The sequence below is a fragment of the Silurus aristotelis genome (genome assembly GCF_946808225.1).
Source record: "Silurus aristotelis genome assembly, chromosome: 23".
In the NCBI taxonomy this organism is placed as follows: domain Eukaryota; kingdom Metazoa; phylum Chordata; class Actinopteri; order Siluriformes; family Siluridae; genus Silurus; species Silurus aristotelis.
Genome location: NC_139596.1, coordinates 8,007,502 through 8,022,360, shown reverse-complemented (window position 1 = coordinate 8,022,360; position 14,859 = coordinate 8,007,502). Strand labels below are relative to the sequence as shown.

At 38.2% G+C, this 14,859-nt stretch overlaps 1 protein-coding gene across 10 annotated transcripts in view; it reads right to left on the bottom strand.

Moving 5' to 3' along the window:
• The window catches only part of wdfy3 (WD repeat and FYVE domain containing 3), a 95,044-nt gene that overhangs the window by 70,230 nt on the left and 9,955 nt on the right, over positions 1-14,859 (bottom strand). For all 10 annotated transcript variants that reach the window (XM_083526771.1, XM_083526772.1, XM_083526775.1 and 7 more), the window contains exons 2-4: positions 8,400-8,610; positions 3,655-3,778; positions 876-985 (exon numbers count right to left, since the gene is read on the bottom strand). In XM_083526771.1, coding sequence (XP_083382897.1) covers positions 876-985; positions 3,655-3,778; positions 8,400-8,579 — 414 coding nt within the window. In that variant the 5' untranslated portion in view covers positions 8,580-8,610. The remainder of the gene's footprint in view (positions 1-875; positions 986-3,654; positions 3,779-8,399; positions 8,611-14,859) is intronic.

The following is a 14,859-nucleotide window of genomic DNA, read 5'->3' as shown; positions in this document are numbered from 1 at the left end:
GCCATTTAAGCTACAGGAGCTCGTCTATTGGATTGGAACAATCAATCAATGAGCCTCTGCTGCCCATCACCCTGTCGCCGGTTCATCACTGTTCCTTCCTTAGACCACTTTTAATAGATACTGACCACTGCACACCGGGAAACATCCCACAGGAGCTGCACTTTTGGAGATGCTCTGACCCCGTCGTCTAGACACCACAATTTGACCCTCGTCATACTCGCACAAATCCTTGCGCTCACCCATTTTTCCTGCTTCTAACACATCGAGTTTGAGGACAAAATGTCGCCATGATGAAGAGATAATCGGTGTTGTTCACTTCACCGCTCATAATGTTATAATGTGAATGTTATGCCTGATCAGTGTTTTTACTGGCTCATCTGATGTTTTAACTTCTAGAGGAAGTTAAATGCTTTTATAGCACAACGTTACACACAAATTACACACTTATAGCACATACTCAAAAGTTCCAAAGACGATCTATTTTAAGTCCATCTGTGGAGAATTTCAGCTGCATTGGCTGTTGTCTCACAGGCAGTATAAAGAGGGAACTGATTTTCGCAAACTGCTGACAGAGCTGCTGGACAAATGAGTGGATTTCTGACATGTCAAAATATAGCGTGCTGTCTTGCAACTTAAGCCTGAATTGATGCCTCATTCTCAGAAAATTTGGAAACCGTGGCAAGAATGTTAAAAAGAAAAGAATGAAAAAAGAGGGAACTCTGTATAGAGGAAATACGGTAATGAACTACTGAACTTAACTACAGCATATATATTTTATATGAATTAAAATGTTTCCTTTCAGAAGACCTGCAGCAAGATTTATAAGATCTTTTTTGTTTTTGTGTAACAGTCGTGCACAGTGGAGGAACACGTACCTGGCCAGAGGAGGCCAGCAGGTTGATGGTGGTCAGCAACATCCAACCACGACTTGCCTCTTCGCTCTGATTCACCTCCAGAAACTGCACAATGGCTCTACTGGCTGCCTCTGTGTTGGAAAATACACACACACACACACACACACACACACACACACACACACACACACACACACACACACACACACAAACACACACACACAAGCATTGTCAAGTAAGCTGAATTTATTTTCATACACCGCTCTGTATCTGGGCCCATCTGTGGGTGGAGCGCGAGTCAATTAGAGACAATGACATGCAAAACTACGAGTCGTCCATGCATCACTGCTCCTGCTGTGGTTTATTCCCAAACCATACACAGACTGAATAAGATATGCAAATGAGGTCAGGAACAAATATAATTGGGGCATGTTTATGTGGCAAAAAAGAAAAAAGATCAGTAAAGATAACATGATATGAAAACCGCCATGTGAGGTATTATTTCCATTTCATATTGTCTTTTAAAGGCGTCTATTTAGTTGCTGCTGGTTTCTTTATAGCAGCAAAAAGGGTCTTTTTCATACAGATGGCGCTTAAAATCCGATCACATATTTACATTTTTATCAATGGCAGATTCTTTTCCCAAAAACTAATTGTAATTATCTCATTTATACACCCGAGCAGTTGAGGGTTAAGGGTCTTGCTTAAAAGGCCCAGCAATGGTAGCTTGGTGGTGATGGGGTCATCACCACCTTTCGATCAGAAGTCCAAGGTCTTAACTAAGTGTCTAAACTATTACTAAGTGCTAAAATAATGAATTCAATCATGTTCAAAGTATGTGAATCCTAACTCACAGTTCTGCTTTATTTATTCTTATCAAATTTTGCTTGCGTCAAGTCTTTTCTTTCTGCTGAATCTCCTGAACTGAGAATCTGTTGCTGATTTTGCTCGATTTGAATCATTAACATGTGTGACATATGGACTTGGTCTTTTCTCTGTTTCAGGTCACAGTTGTCATGGCATTTCACTGTTAATATATTATAGTGGTTTTTTTTTGTTTTTTTTTAACCATACAGTATAATCAGGTCAGCACTATTCCACTATTCTTCACAACTGGAATAAGGTTTTGGGGTTAACACATGGTATTATGGTTTTTCTCCCAAAACAGTAGCCATCCAGATAAAACAGTTCCACTATTCAGTGTTTTTCAATGCTTTTATTAACACTGCTGTCAATGATTTCACCTCAAGTTTATCTGCTTAGTCCAGAAAGATGTGTTATTAAGAACCATTGGCGTCCACTGACAAATTATAAGTATGTATTCCCAGAAAACGATACTTATAACAATTGCTAGGGAACACTGTTCTGTATAGCAACTGTTATTTATATCAATCCCTCAGTTAGCACTGAAATTAGGGACGTCTATGTGAGCAGGGTTTGTCGGCATCAATTTACTAAATTTTTATATTTCGTACTTTTTAAATAGAATGTGTTTGGAAATGGAATCGTAAAACAAAAAAAAATGCATTGGATTTTGCGAGGCACAGAAAGTAATAGGTAGGTAGGAATATTGTATGCATTTAACGTATATAATGGATGTGAATCGTGTAACTGTACATGGAATACAGTCAATAGAAAAATATTGTTTGTGCATCACATCATAACACCAGGTTTCATCTGGTCTGACTAGTACGGAAAATAATAATTTTGCTGTGCATAAAAGCCTGATTTATATTACTGTCTTCGGATCAAGGTTGCATTTTCAGATCCGTTCACGCAAAATTTCCCAGCGACTCCAATGGGTCTATAGGTGCCTTTTTCTCCAAAGGTCTGTTATTTACACCCATCCAAGTGCTGCGCATCCTTTGAGAGTCTGGGCAGCATATGCTTGAAGGTGATAGGATCAGAACGTCGATGTTCCGTCCAGCGCCAAAAACATGCCATGAGCAATAATTCATTCCGAGATTTCAGAGATAAAAAGATGCGTCCACTCGTGTTTAAATCTTGTGTGTTCCTTTGAAGGTTTTCGAGTCAGAAGCAGAGACAAGAGAGCATACAGAATAACTCGCTTACATTTTTTCTAGCCTTGATACGACCAACAATATGAGCTGACAAATCGAGATTGTCCCGAAGGAGCTTTACGGAAATAAAAAGATTACAAATAATAATCCCTAATGAGCGAGTCGGTCATCACAGTGTCAAAGAAAAATCTCCCTGAGGTGGTATGAGGAAGAGACCTTGAGAGGAACCAGACACCAAAGGGAACCCATCCTTATCTGGGTGGTCTGTATAAGCTTATTTTTCAATTGAGAACGCTGTACCTACTTTTATTAGGTCCAAGTTGACTCGTCACTAAACACAAGTAATGCTCTCTATGTGGACAAAAGTATTAGGACACCTGACTTTTCCAGCCATGTGTGCTTCTTTCCCAATCTGTTACCACAAATTTGGAGGCACACAATTGAATAAATGAATAATAATGTTGAATGAACCCTCAGACTTCCCAGAAGAGTGAAGGTTAATACTAAAGCAAATGAGGACTAATGAAATTAGATGTTAACAAAATACCAATCCTATGGTCAGGTGTCCACAAACTTTTGTCCATATTGTATATATTAGTAATATTATTACAGTGTACTGACATTGCTTGTTTTTTATAATAAAGCCTGTGCAGCTAAATGTTAAGGCTTCAGATCAAAGAAATCTCTGAACATCAAAGACATATCTAGATTTATAATGAGCAAGAAGAAACACAGCAGTCGTGTGTGAGTGTATTAAGGTGTTTTGGGGGGGGACACACCTGTAGACTTGTTAGATGCTCTCCGTCTGATCTCGGTCACCATTAGTCTGGACACCTGAGTGGTAAACTGAAGCAGGTCGGAGAATTTTTCGTGCATGGAGCTTGGAGGAGCGCTCCCGAACACCTGCCAGAAAAACATTTACAGAAACTTTAATGTTAACAGAGCACTATTAGTCAGAGTCTGCTTCACAAAAGAGAGCCTGAAATCATGAAATCATTTGTTTTGAGTTTAAAGCTGTGTGTCATTCTAAAGAAAAAAAAAATAATTCAGTGGGTCTTGACAGACAGCCTCAGTGTAGAACTTAAATGAAAAAAGAAACTTATATGGACCAAATTTCAGGAGGTCCCCAAACCCAATTATTAGAAAAATCATTGTAAATAAATATAAAAAAAAACAAGTGTTTACCCCCACAGTTTCGTGTAAATTCAACAAATCATCCTAGTTTAATTAATCCGAGATGAGCTTTAAGACACTCTCGCACAGCAGTTTGAGCACATTTCGAGAATGATTATGAAAATCAGTCAGTTTTTCCCATTAATGTGTCTGCTTCATTATGCTTCAACAAGTCCTCTTCAAATCCTCATGACCACACTCATGAATTTATGCTCGGCGATGACAGACATTAGCGGCGTTTCTGTATAATCAGAGCTTGACGAGTATTAATGCGGCACACTTGACCACGCCGAGACTCTTGATTGTATGATGACTAACCTTCTCGGATAAAGCACTAGATGTAAAGCAAAAAGGGAATAAACGCACTGAACAAAACTCAGCTGTGAAAACACTGACTGGCTTTAAAAGCTACAAACAAATTTCTGCTGAACAGATAAATCAGATGTCTGGCTGCGCAACCGTATTTAACAATGGCACAGTGTGACAAGTTATAACACATCATTAAGCAATAGATTTTTTTGTTTGTTGTTGTTTGACTTAGAATAGCACGTGATATGAATCTGAACCTTTTGTAAATATCAGTAAATATTATGCATATGTGTAAAGATAAAAAAAAAAAAAAACATGCAAGAAAAGATAACACAAGTGGACACAACATGCAGTTTTAAAATGAAGGTTTTTATTATTAATAGAAAACAAAATCCAAAACTACATGGCCCTGTGTGAAAAAGTGTTTGCCCCCAAAACCTAATAACTGGTTGAGCCACTCTTAGCAGCAACAACTGCAATCAAGCGTTTGCGATAACTGGCAAGTAGTCTGTTACAGCGCTGTGGAGGATTTTTGGTCACTCATCTATGCAGAATTGTTGTAATTCAGCCACATTGGAGGGTTTTCGAGCATGGAGTCTTCATTTTGTTTTTCTTCAGCCATTCAGAGGTGAAGCAGCAAAACAGCCCCAGACCATCACACTACCACCAGCATATTTTACTGTTGTTGTTACTGATGTTCTTTTTCTGAAATGCGGTGTTACTTTTACGCCAGACGTAATGGGACACACACCTTCCAAAAAGTTCAACTTTTGTCTCGTCAGTCCACAGAGTATTTTCCCCAAAGTATTCAGGATCATCAAGATGTTTTCTTGCAAAATTGATATGAGCCTTTATGTTCTTTTTGTTTAGCAGCGGTTTTGGTCTTGGAACCATTTTTGTACAGTCTCTTTCTTATGGAGGAGTCATGAACACTGACCTTAACTGAAGTAAGTGAGCCCTGCAGTTCTTTGGATATTGTTGTGGGGTCTTTGTGGGTAATTTTGGTCAGCTGGACACTCCGGGAAGGTTCTCCACTGTTCCATGTTTTTGCTATTTGTAAATAATGGCTCTCACTGTGGTTCCCTGGAGTCTCAAAGCTTTAGAAATGGCTTTATAACCTTTTCCACACTGATAAATATCAATTACTTTCTTTCTCATTTTTTTTAGAATTTCTTTGGATCTCGGCATGATGTCTAGATTTTGAAGATCTTTTGGTCTACTTCACTTCTACCTTCATTTGAAAACTGCATGTTGTATTATCTTTTACTAATATTTTAATTAGTTTGATGATCTGAAACATTGAAATGTGACAAACAGGCCAAAAAAAAAAAAAAGAAATCAGGAGATCTCCAACTTGGAGGGGTCTGAAATTGTCATCGTAGGTGCATGTCCACTGTGAGACACATAATCTAAAAAAAAAAATCCAGAAATCACAATATATGATTTTTAAACTATTTATTTGTATGATACAGCTGCAAATAAGTATTTAAACACCTGTCTATCAGCTAGAATTCTGACCCTCCAAGACCTGTTAGTCTGCCTTTAAAATGTTCACCTCCACTACATTTATTATCCTAAATTAGATGCACCTGTTTGAGGTCGTTAGCTGCATAAAGACACCTGTCCACCCCATACAATCAGTAAGAATCCAACTACTAACATGGCCAAGACCAAAGAGCTGTCCAAAGACACTAGAGACAAAATTGTTCACCTCCACAAGGCTGGAAAGGGCTACGGGGAAATTGCCAAGCAGCTTGGTGAAAAAAGGTCCACTGTTGGAGCAATCATTAGAAAATGGAAGAAGCTAAACATGACTGTCAATCTCCCTCGGACTGGGGCTCCATGCAAGATCTCACCTCGTGGGGTCTCAATGATCCTAAGGAAGGTGAGAAATCAGCCCAGAACTACACGGGAGGAGCTGGTCAATGACCTGAAAAGAGCTGGGACCACCGTTTCCAAGGTTACTGTTGGTAATACACTAAGACGTCATGGTTTGAAATCATGCATGGCACAGAAGGTTCCCCTGCTTAAACCAGTACATGTCCAGGCACGTCTTAAGTTTGCCAATGACCATTTGGGTGATCCAGAGGAGTCATGGGAGAAAGTCATGTGGTCAGATGAGACCAAAATAGAACTTTTGGGTCATAATTCCACTAAACGTGTTTGGAGGAAGAAGAATGATGAGTACCATCCCAAGAACACCATCCCTACTGTGAAGCATAGGGGTGGTAGAATCATGCTTTGGGGGTGTTTTTCTGCACATGGGACAGGGTGACTGCACTGTATTAAGGAGAGGATGATCGGGGCCATGTATTGCGAGATTTTGGGTAACAACCTCCTTCCCTCAGTTAGAGCATTGAAGATGGGTCGAGGCTGGTTCTTCCAACATGACAATGACCCGAAGCACACAGCCAGAATAACCAAGGAGTGGCTCTGTAAGAAGCATATCAAGGTTCTGGCATGGCCTAGCCAGTCTCCAGACCTAAACCCAATAGAGAATCTTTGGAGGGAGCTCAAACTCCATGTTTCTCAGCGACAGGCCAGAAACCTGACTGATCTAGAGAAGATCTGTGTGGAGGAGTGGGCCAAAATCCCTCCTGTAGTGTGTGCAAACCTGGTGAAAAACTACAGGAAACGTTTGACTGTGTAATTGCAAACAAAGGCTACTGTACCAAATATTAACATTGACTTTCTCAGGTGTTCAAATACTTATTTGCAGCTGTATCATACAAATAAATAGTAAAAAAAATCATATATTGTGATTTCTTGATTTTTTTTTTGTTTAGATTATGTCTCTCACAGTGGACATGCACCTATGATGACAATTTCAGACCCCTTCATGAGTTCTAAGTGGGAGAACTTGCAAAATAGCAGGGTGTTCAAATACTTATTTTCCTCACTGTATATATATATATATATATATATATATATATATATATATATATATATATATATATATATATATATATATATATATGTATGTGTGTATAAAGAGGGAGAGAGAGAGACCATATGGTTAAAAGCTTGTGGACACCTGACTATAAGATTATGAACATTGCATTCCATATTTAGTCCCCATTTATTTATTGCTGTTATAAAGACCTCCACTGTTCTGGGAAGATGTTCCACAAGATTTGCAGTGTGATTCCACTCAAGATCTTCCACTCCAACCAATGTAAACCATATGCTCATGAAGCTGCCTTTGTTCATATGCCATGCTGGAACAGTTTTGGGTCTTATCCTATACACCCTATACAACCATGTGCCTCTGTCTTTATGGTGACAGTTTGAAGAAAAACCACGTACAGCTGGAAAAGCCAGGTGTCCCAATAGTTTTGCACATACAGTGCTTGTGTGTGCATAAAATTAATTTCAGTTTAAAAAAAAAAAAGTCAGATTTAGAAGACATCATTCTGCATTCATGCATCGTCTAATCAAATGCTTTCTAGCATCTGACGTGTCCTAGTACCAACATCCATAATACTAACGGTCAAGTACAGCGGAGTTTGACCGGCGAGGTCGCCAAACACTGCTGGCCATTTAAAACATAGGAGGAGTCACACAATATGTCACGTCCTGAGGTCCTGTGTTTAAGGAAACCCTAGTGAACACCTTTGGGATGCATTGAAACACTGACTGCACCCCATGCCTCCTCACCTCACCTGCATCAAGTTCAGACTTTGTGAACACCTATAAGCACAAATCTGCACAAGCACGCTCCAAAATCTTGTGGAACATTTTCCCAGAAGAGTGGTGTGGAATGTAATGCTCAAAAAAGCACATACCATACTTATGACGAGGGTTCAGCAAAGTTTTGGCAATAAATTGAAGTACTACTGCCATCACCCCAGCACCATTTGTGTGCCTTATGCTCTTATAAATTTAGGTGATAGCTAAATAGCTAAAATGCTAAATAAATAAATATTTATATTTAAGAAAATATATTGAAATATAACAAAATTATGTATAGTTATGTTTTCTATGGTTTTATATATATATATATATATAGCCATTTTGCTGCTATCATCATTACAGTGCTCACTCTGTTAAAGACGGGCAGCATCATGTAGAGCTTCTCCTCCTGCTCCTTCTGGGTCATGTGACGCGGCGGGTGGCACAGCTCGGAGAAGAGGCGGCGCAGGTGCATGAGGCCCAGCGCGTTGTCCTGAGGGCTGCACTCGTCCTGCCGCGGCCTCCCCATGATCCTCTTCACCATGTTCATCTTCAGCGGCTTCCTTAGGCCAAAGCTGGCCCTGAGCAAAAAAAAAAGCAAATCAAGAAGCGATAATCAGTTATCACTAAAAGTGGCAAAACAATTATTCATGCATTTATAGCCTGTGTTTTAAATCTGCACATTAATGATAAGCTTAAGTGTTAAAGATATACACATCACGATGAAAGAAAACTCTTAACAGGCAGAAAAAAAACTATATTTACCACAGAAAAACTCGAGTGTACATCACAAATTGAGGCAGCAAATGTATTTTTATTTCTTAGATGTATAGCAGGCAACAGTAATGCAAACGGAATAATAATCAGCATCTCCTCTTTTCCATAAAGTCTCACCCACACTTTTCTGTTAGGTCGCAAAACAAAACTTTTCACAGTTCACAATAGGAAACAAAAAAAAAAAAAAAAAAGAAAGAGAGCAGACTACCATTAGAGTTCTGTCTCTTTTTCTGGTCGGTGAATCCAATTTAGAGACGATTTTCCTCCCGAATACAAAAGTATTGAAACACCTGCCTTTTCCGGCCATATGTGTTTTTTCCATCAAACCGTTACCAGAAACTTGGAGGCACACGTTTGTATAGGATGCTGTAGCATTAGATTTTCCCTTCACTTAAACTAGGTGACCCAATCCTGTTCCAGCATTACAATGCCAATGAGCACATAGTGAGCTCAAAGAGGATATGAGTTATATAGTTTGGAATGAAAGATCTTGACCGGCCTGCAATAGATGTCTGACCCCAAACCCATTAAAAAAAACTTTGGAATGAATGAGAACGTTGACTGCACCCCAGGTCTCCTCACCTCACCTAAATCAGTACCTGACTTTACCAACACCCTTATGACTGAATGTGCGTAAAGCTGTTCAAGCACACTTCAGAATCTAGTGGAACACCTGCCCAGAATAGTGGGCGCTGTTACAACAGCTAATCGGGACTGAATGTTGAATGAGAAGCTCAAAAAGGTGTACAATACCGTACACCCTCAAAGAAGAAGAGGAAAAAAACAAGAATATGAGAGAGATATTTTGATACTCTCATTTTTTTATTTGCCTGGAATTCTAAAAATATACAAAAATACAACTCAATTTGGGTTTAAAATAGTTGTAATTATCTACCTAAGGTCTAGTATCAGTTTAATATTAAAATAAATCAATAAAAATATGTATGCCCTAACCGAGACCGAGAATTTACTCCACACATAAAAACGAAATCGTTTTGCACTTAAATTCGATTGTTATATTGGGAGAAAGTCATAAGGAAGCTGCATTGACACATAGAACAGAACTTTTCAAATTTCCCAGGCTTTCAGTAGTAAGCTTTGCAATGGAGAAGAAACTTGGACATGGTAGAAACATGGTGCTGTCACGAAACTAAATCCTGTTTTGCAGTGGTTATGCAAAATCTTACAAACAGCTATAAAGCTGCACGACTACAGGGTGTACACCGTCTACAAGTGTACAAACAGCTACGACTCAAATTAAACAAATGTGACGTGACAGCCGGTCAAATCCAAACACTGTGCAGTTCAAGCTAATTTTACGAGGTATAATCTGCCAAGATGCTTTTGGTTTAGTCTGTAGAAATGTGGATGCAAAAGATATAAAGGTGTGTGGTCTCAGAGCAGATCTAAAATATGATTAGAATATGATTAGTGTTTTAAGTTTAAGACTCCTGATTAGCAAGAGCACTTTGAGCATCGCTGCTGTGACTGAATCTTAATGCATTATAGACTTTCCAATCACGTTAGGTGGCTTGTTTGTGGTCAGCGAGCTCTAATGAGGGATTTGGAAAGGCTTTTCTTGACAGTTAAAAAACCTGACAGTCTTGAATGTTTTTTCCCCCCTCCTCAGAGCACAGTATTACCACACCATAGGCTAAAAGCAGACATGCTAACATTAGTAACAATAGCATGCACAGAGAGAGAGAGAGAGAGAGAGAGAGAGAGAGAGAGTGTTCCAAAATATATACCATTACAACAAAGGCCCAATTTATATTGTGGAAACACAGAGGCCCTAATCTGCAGGCCCGATTTTAAAATTAATTACAGTGTATTTAATGACCATCATAGGGTATCTGTAAGAGTGAAAGGGAAAGTTTATAGGACTGTGGTGAGATCTGAGATGTTGTATGGATTAGAGACAGTGGCATTGAGTATAAGACAGGAGGCGGAGCTGGAGGTAGCAGAGCTGAAGATGTTGAGGTTTTTGTTGGGAGTGACGACGATGGACAGGATTAGAAATGAGTTTATTAGAGAGACGGCACATGTAGCACGTTTTGGTGCCAAGGTGCCAAGGAGGAGGTTTATGGATGTGGTGAGGGAAGACATGCAGGTTGGTGTGAAAGAGAGCAGATGTAGAGGACAGGGGGGTATTGAGACGGATGATCTACTGTGTCGACCCCTAACGCGAGCAGCCCAAAAAAGAAAAAGAAGATCTATGATGCCCAAAAAGTGGAAGCCGGTCATTTTAGCTGACTGTGGAGCTCTAATTAAAGAGAGATTTAATACATTGATTTTGGAGATGAAGTAAACCAGTAGTACATTTTCTTTCCTTTCCTTTTCTGTAGATATTTTCATATTCATAAAGAAAGCACAATTATATTGTTTTTGATTTATTTAAAAAACAAAAAACAAAAAAAAACAAAAAAAAAAGATTATTGATTGATAAGTGGAGTCAGTCTCATGTAAAGTCACCACAGAGTATGTGAATCTAAAAGAATTCTCGACCCTACACTCAAGTATAATTATCAATGACAAGTTATTATTTTAAACTACATTTAATAACTGGTAGAATTTCATTTATGGCATCAGTGACCAGGTTATTAAATGCAGAAACTGCTGGATCTCAAAAAAGCAGTAATCTGACTGGCAAACATTGGACCCCAGTGCAGGAGTGTTAGTCACATGAATGTATACAAAACATTTGACTTGTATACCATGACAACTGCAGCAGCAAATAATGAGATCATCTGGCAGAGGCTTCGTTCCAAACCTCTAACTAGCACACCATTGGTATGTTTGTTTAACAGGCGTTCATATTAGTGTGTTTTAGTATTTTGTGTACCCCATGTGTACATTATGTACTTTGAGATCCATTTACAAAGACTCTCGATGTGAATTGACCCATGTTTTAATGGCGAGGGTGAAATTAAACACGTTTATAAGAATTCTCCTGGTTTGAGAAGTTTACAGGGACTTGGATGATGATCTCAGAACCTTAAGCTGCCAATAAAACAGCAATAATAATAAAAAAAAAGTTATTTAAAGAAACTGGAAATGGAAGGAGTCTCCAGTGTGAGCACTGTGTACAGCAGTGGTTCCCAATCTTTTTTGCGTCACGGACCGGATTGATGTCAGACAATATTTTCACGGATCGGCCTTTAAGGTGTGGCGGAAAAATACAACAAAATAAAATGATACGTACGGCATTAAAACTGGTATTTTCTAAATATAATAATAAACGTGAATCCACTGTGTTGTATTTTGTTCAATTTGCTAACTTGGGGGTTTCAATTTAGTGGTGATGTATTATGTGTTAGCGGTCGGAGCAGCCCCTTTAAGAAGGTAGCGGATGTAAGACATGTGACCGAGGCATCATGACGTGCATCAACAGTCATAGACAGATGTGGTGGAGAGAATCTGGTAATTTACCAAAATAAAACTGTTCAGAATCAGATGATAAATGAAATGAAAATAATGTAAAGTTATGTATTCTTTCTGTGCGGCCCGGTACCAATTGACCCATGAACTGGTGCTGGTCCACGGCACGGGGGTTGGGGACCACTGGTGTAAAGGATGCAGAGGTGAAATTCATGAATTTGGGGACACTTCATGGTATCACGAATTATGTTATGAAGCGTTGCATTTCCCCTTTATTAATACTTTCAAGAATTAGGGGGTGACAATGAACGTGTAGGCAGTTCATAATAATTTTCTCGACATTTAATAATTAGCAATAATTGCATAACAAAGTGCAATGTGCCATTCATAAAAAAATGCTAAAATTACTATAGTATTAGAGGTATATATTGGTGTTAGTGTCTTATTTCACTTTGCTTCTGCCTGAATTGAAGTCCCGCAGCGCGTCTGAGCGAGCCCCTGCCAGTGACGCTGCAAAATAATGAGGGAAAATGAGGTCGGTTTTACAAAAAGTGATGAGGCTTTTTCCATACAGAGAACCGCTCAAGCATAAATTATATGTCAAACAAGTACTAATGTCCTCAGGGATTTCATCGAATGCTGGTGAAGCGTTAAACAAGTGATGTGAGATTCAGAAGTGGTATAACTGAACTATGACGACTCACAGCCTAGATTTAAGTATTCAATCTCCAGAGAAACAAAAGCGATGCTTTCAAACATTAGAGCGGTTGCATTTAACCAGCACACTTTTATAATCAAAGGGCAGATCCCTTCACTTGGGCCTCAGCAGATTCTTGGTAACTTGGGAAAAGTGTGAACTGGTTGCCACCTTGACATGACGTGAATGAGTAATGAGCCTCCTTTTTTTTTTTTTTTTTTTTTAACAAAATGCAAGCCTAATGCATTCTTGAGAAGCGGTAAAAAGAAAAAAAAAAAAGGAAGAAATTTGCATGTGCGGTCGGGTGAAGCAGTTCATGGCTGACTTGAACTGCTTCGTATGACTGCCCCCAACTTCATTACAGCGTACAGTTCCATCCTGGAACCCAAATTGCGCTAAAACCATGAAAAAAAATAAACAAATGGCCTTTTATACATCCAAATGTGTTTACACAAGCTATAGCAATGGCATTACACTTTCTACTGTAGCTTTTCTTCAGCAACATTCTATAAAAATGACTAACTTTTGTCATATATGCAATTTTAAAACACTGTATACAAGTATATATATTTTATATTTAAGTCCAAGACAGCAAAATTGGTTATGTTCTCATGTTGGGAGGAAAGATTTACTTTATTACACCTGTCAATCAAAGCAGTCGTAGCCAATCATTAAGGGTCCAAGAGCTAAAATATGCGAGGAGGGCAGACAAAGCATAACTCAAAGTTGCCAGTTGTTCACGCTTAACATTTCTCAGAAGGAACAGGTGTTCTTTTTGCGATGCTGTCGGATTGTAGAGGAGAGATGACTAAGAATTGATCGTAGTTAAATGAAAAGCAGTGGGATTAAGTATGGATAATACTGATGAGCTTTCAAACATGGTAGAAATTCATTCAAATATGGATTAGGTCAAAAACTGAAGCAATATAAAAAAAATTAAAAAAAGTCACGAACTATTCTTTGGCAAAATGCATCGTAAACACTCAGCAAGCCAAAATGCATGTGAGCCATTTCCTAACAGACCAATAATAACTTCGTGATCTAGACAGAAACATTTCTCAAATGTTTTATTTTGTCTGGGCCAAATATGGAGCTCTGCAAGATCCCTTTATTTTATATTATATTAGATTTTTAAACAACACGTGCAATATATATATATATATATATATATATATATATATATATATATATATATATATATATATATATATATATATATATATATATATATATTTTTTTTTTTAAATTAATAAATAAAAATGTGCAATATTACCTGTGTGCAATATGTCTGTATTGAGTGTAACTAATTACTAGTGGTCTCTTTTTCTTATTTGTATTTATACATTGTGTTGTGTATATATATATATATATATATATATATATATATATATATACTATAGTATGTCTCTATTCTTGTATATATTTGCATTTATTTTTCTTTGCTGATGTAACAGAGAAATGTCCCCACTGTGGGATGAATAAAGGTATATCTTATCTTCTCTTATCTTATTATTATTATTATTATTATAATACCTGTGCGATGATAATCAGTATAGTTTTTATATTAAAGATCATTCCTTTATTAAAAGCAGCTGATGCCAACACACACACACACACACACACACACACACACACACACACACACACACACACACACACACACACACACACACACACACACACAATAAACAAAGAAATCATTAATCCCCCAATAAGGACTACACAAGGAAGACTGTGTCATGGGTGTTACAATAGAAACAACACAAAGGTTTCCATCATCTGCTCAGGTTGCCATGTGTATGTGGGTTATGTAGGTCATGTCAGTATGCTGAGTCGGATAGTGGAGCATAGTGTAAAAATGACTTAACCCTCATCCGAAAACATCTGGAGGCTAAAAGAGTTTGGTAAGAACTGCCAAAGACTATGAGAGCAGTAAAGAGCCCTTTTTAAAAGGTTGTGCTCTATGGTGTATTTTTAT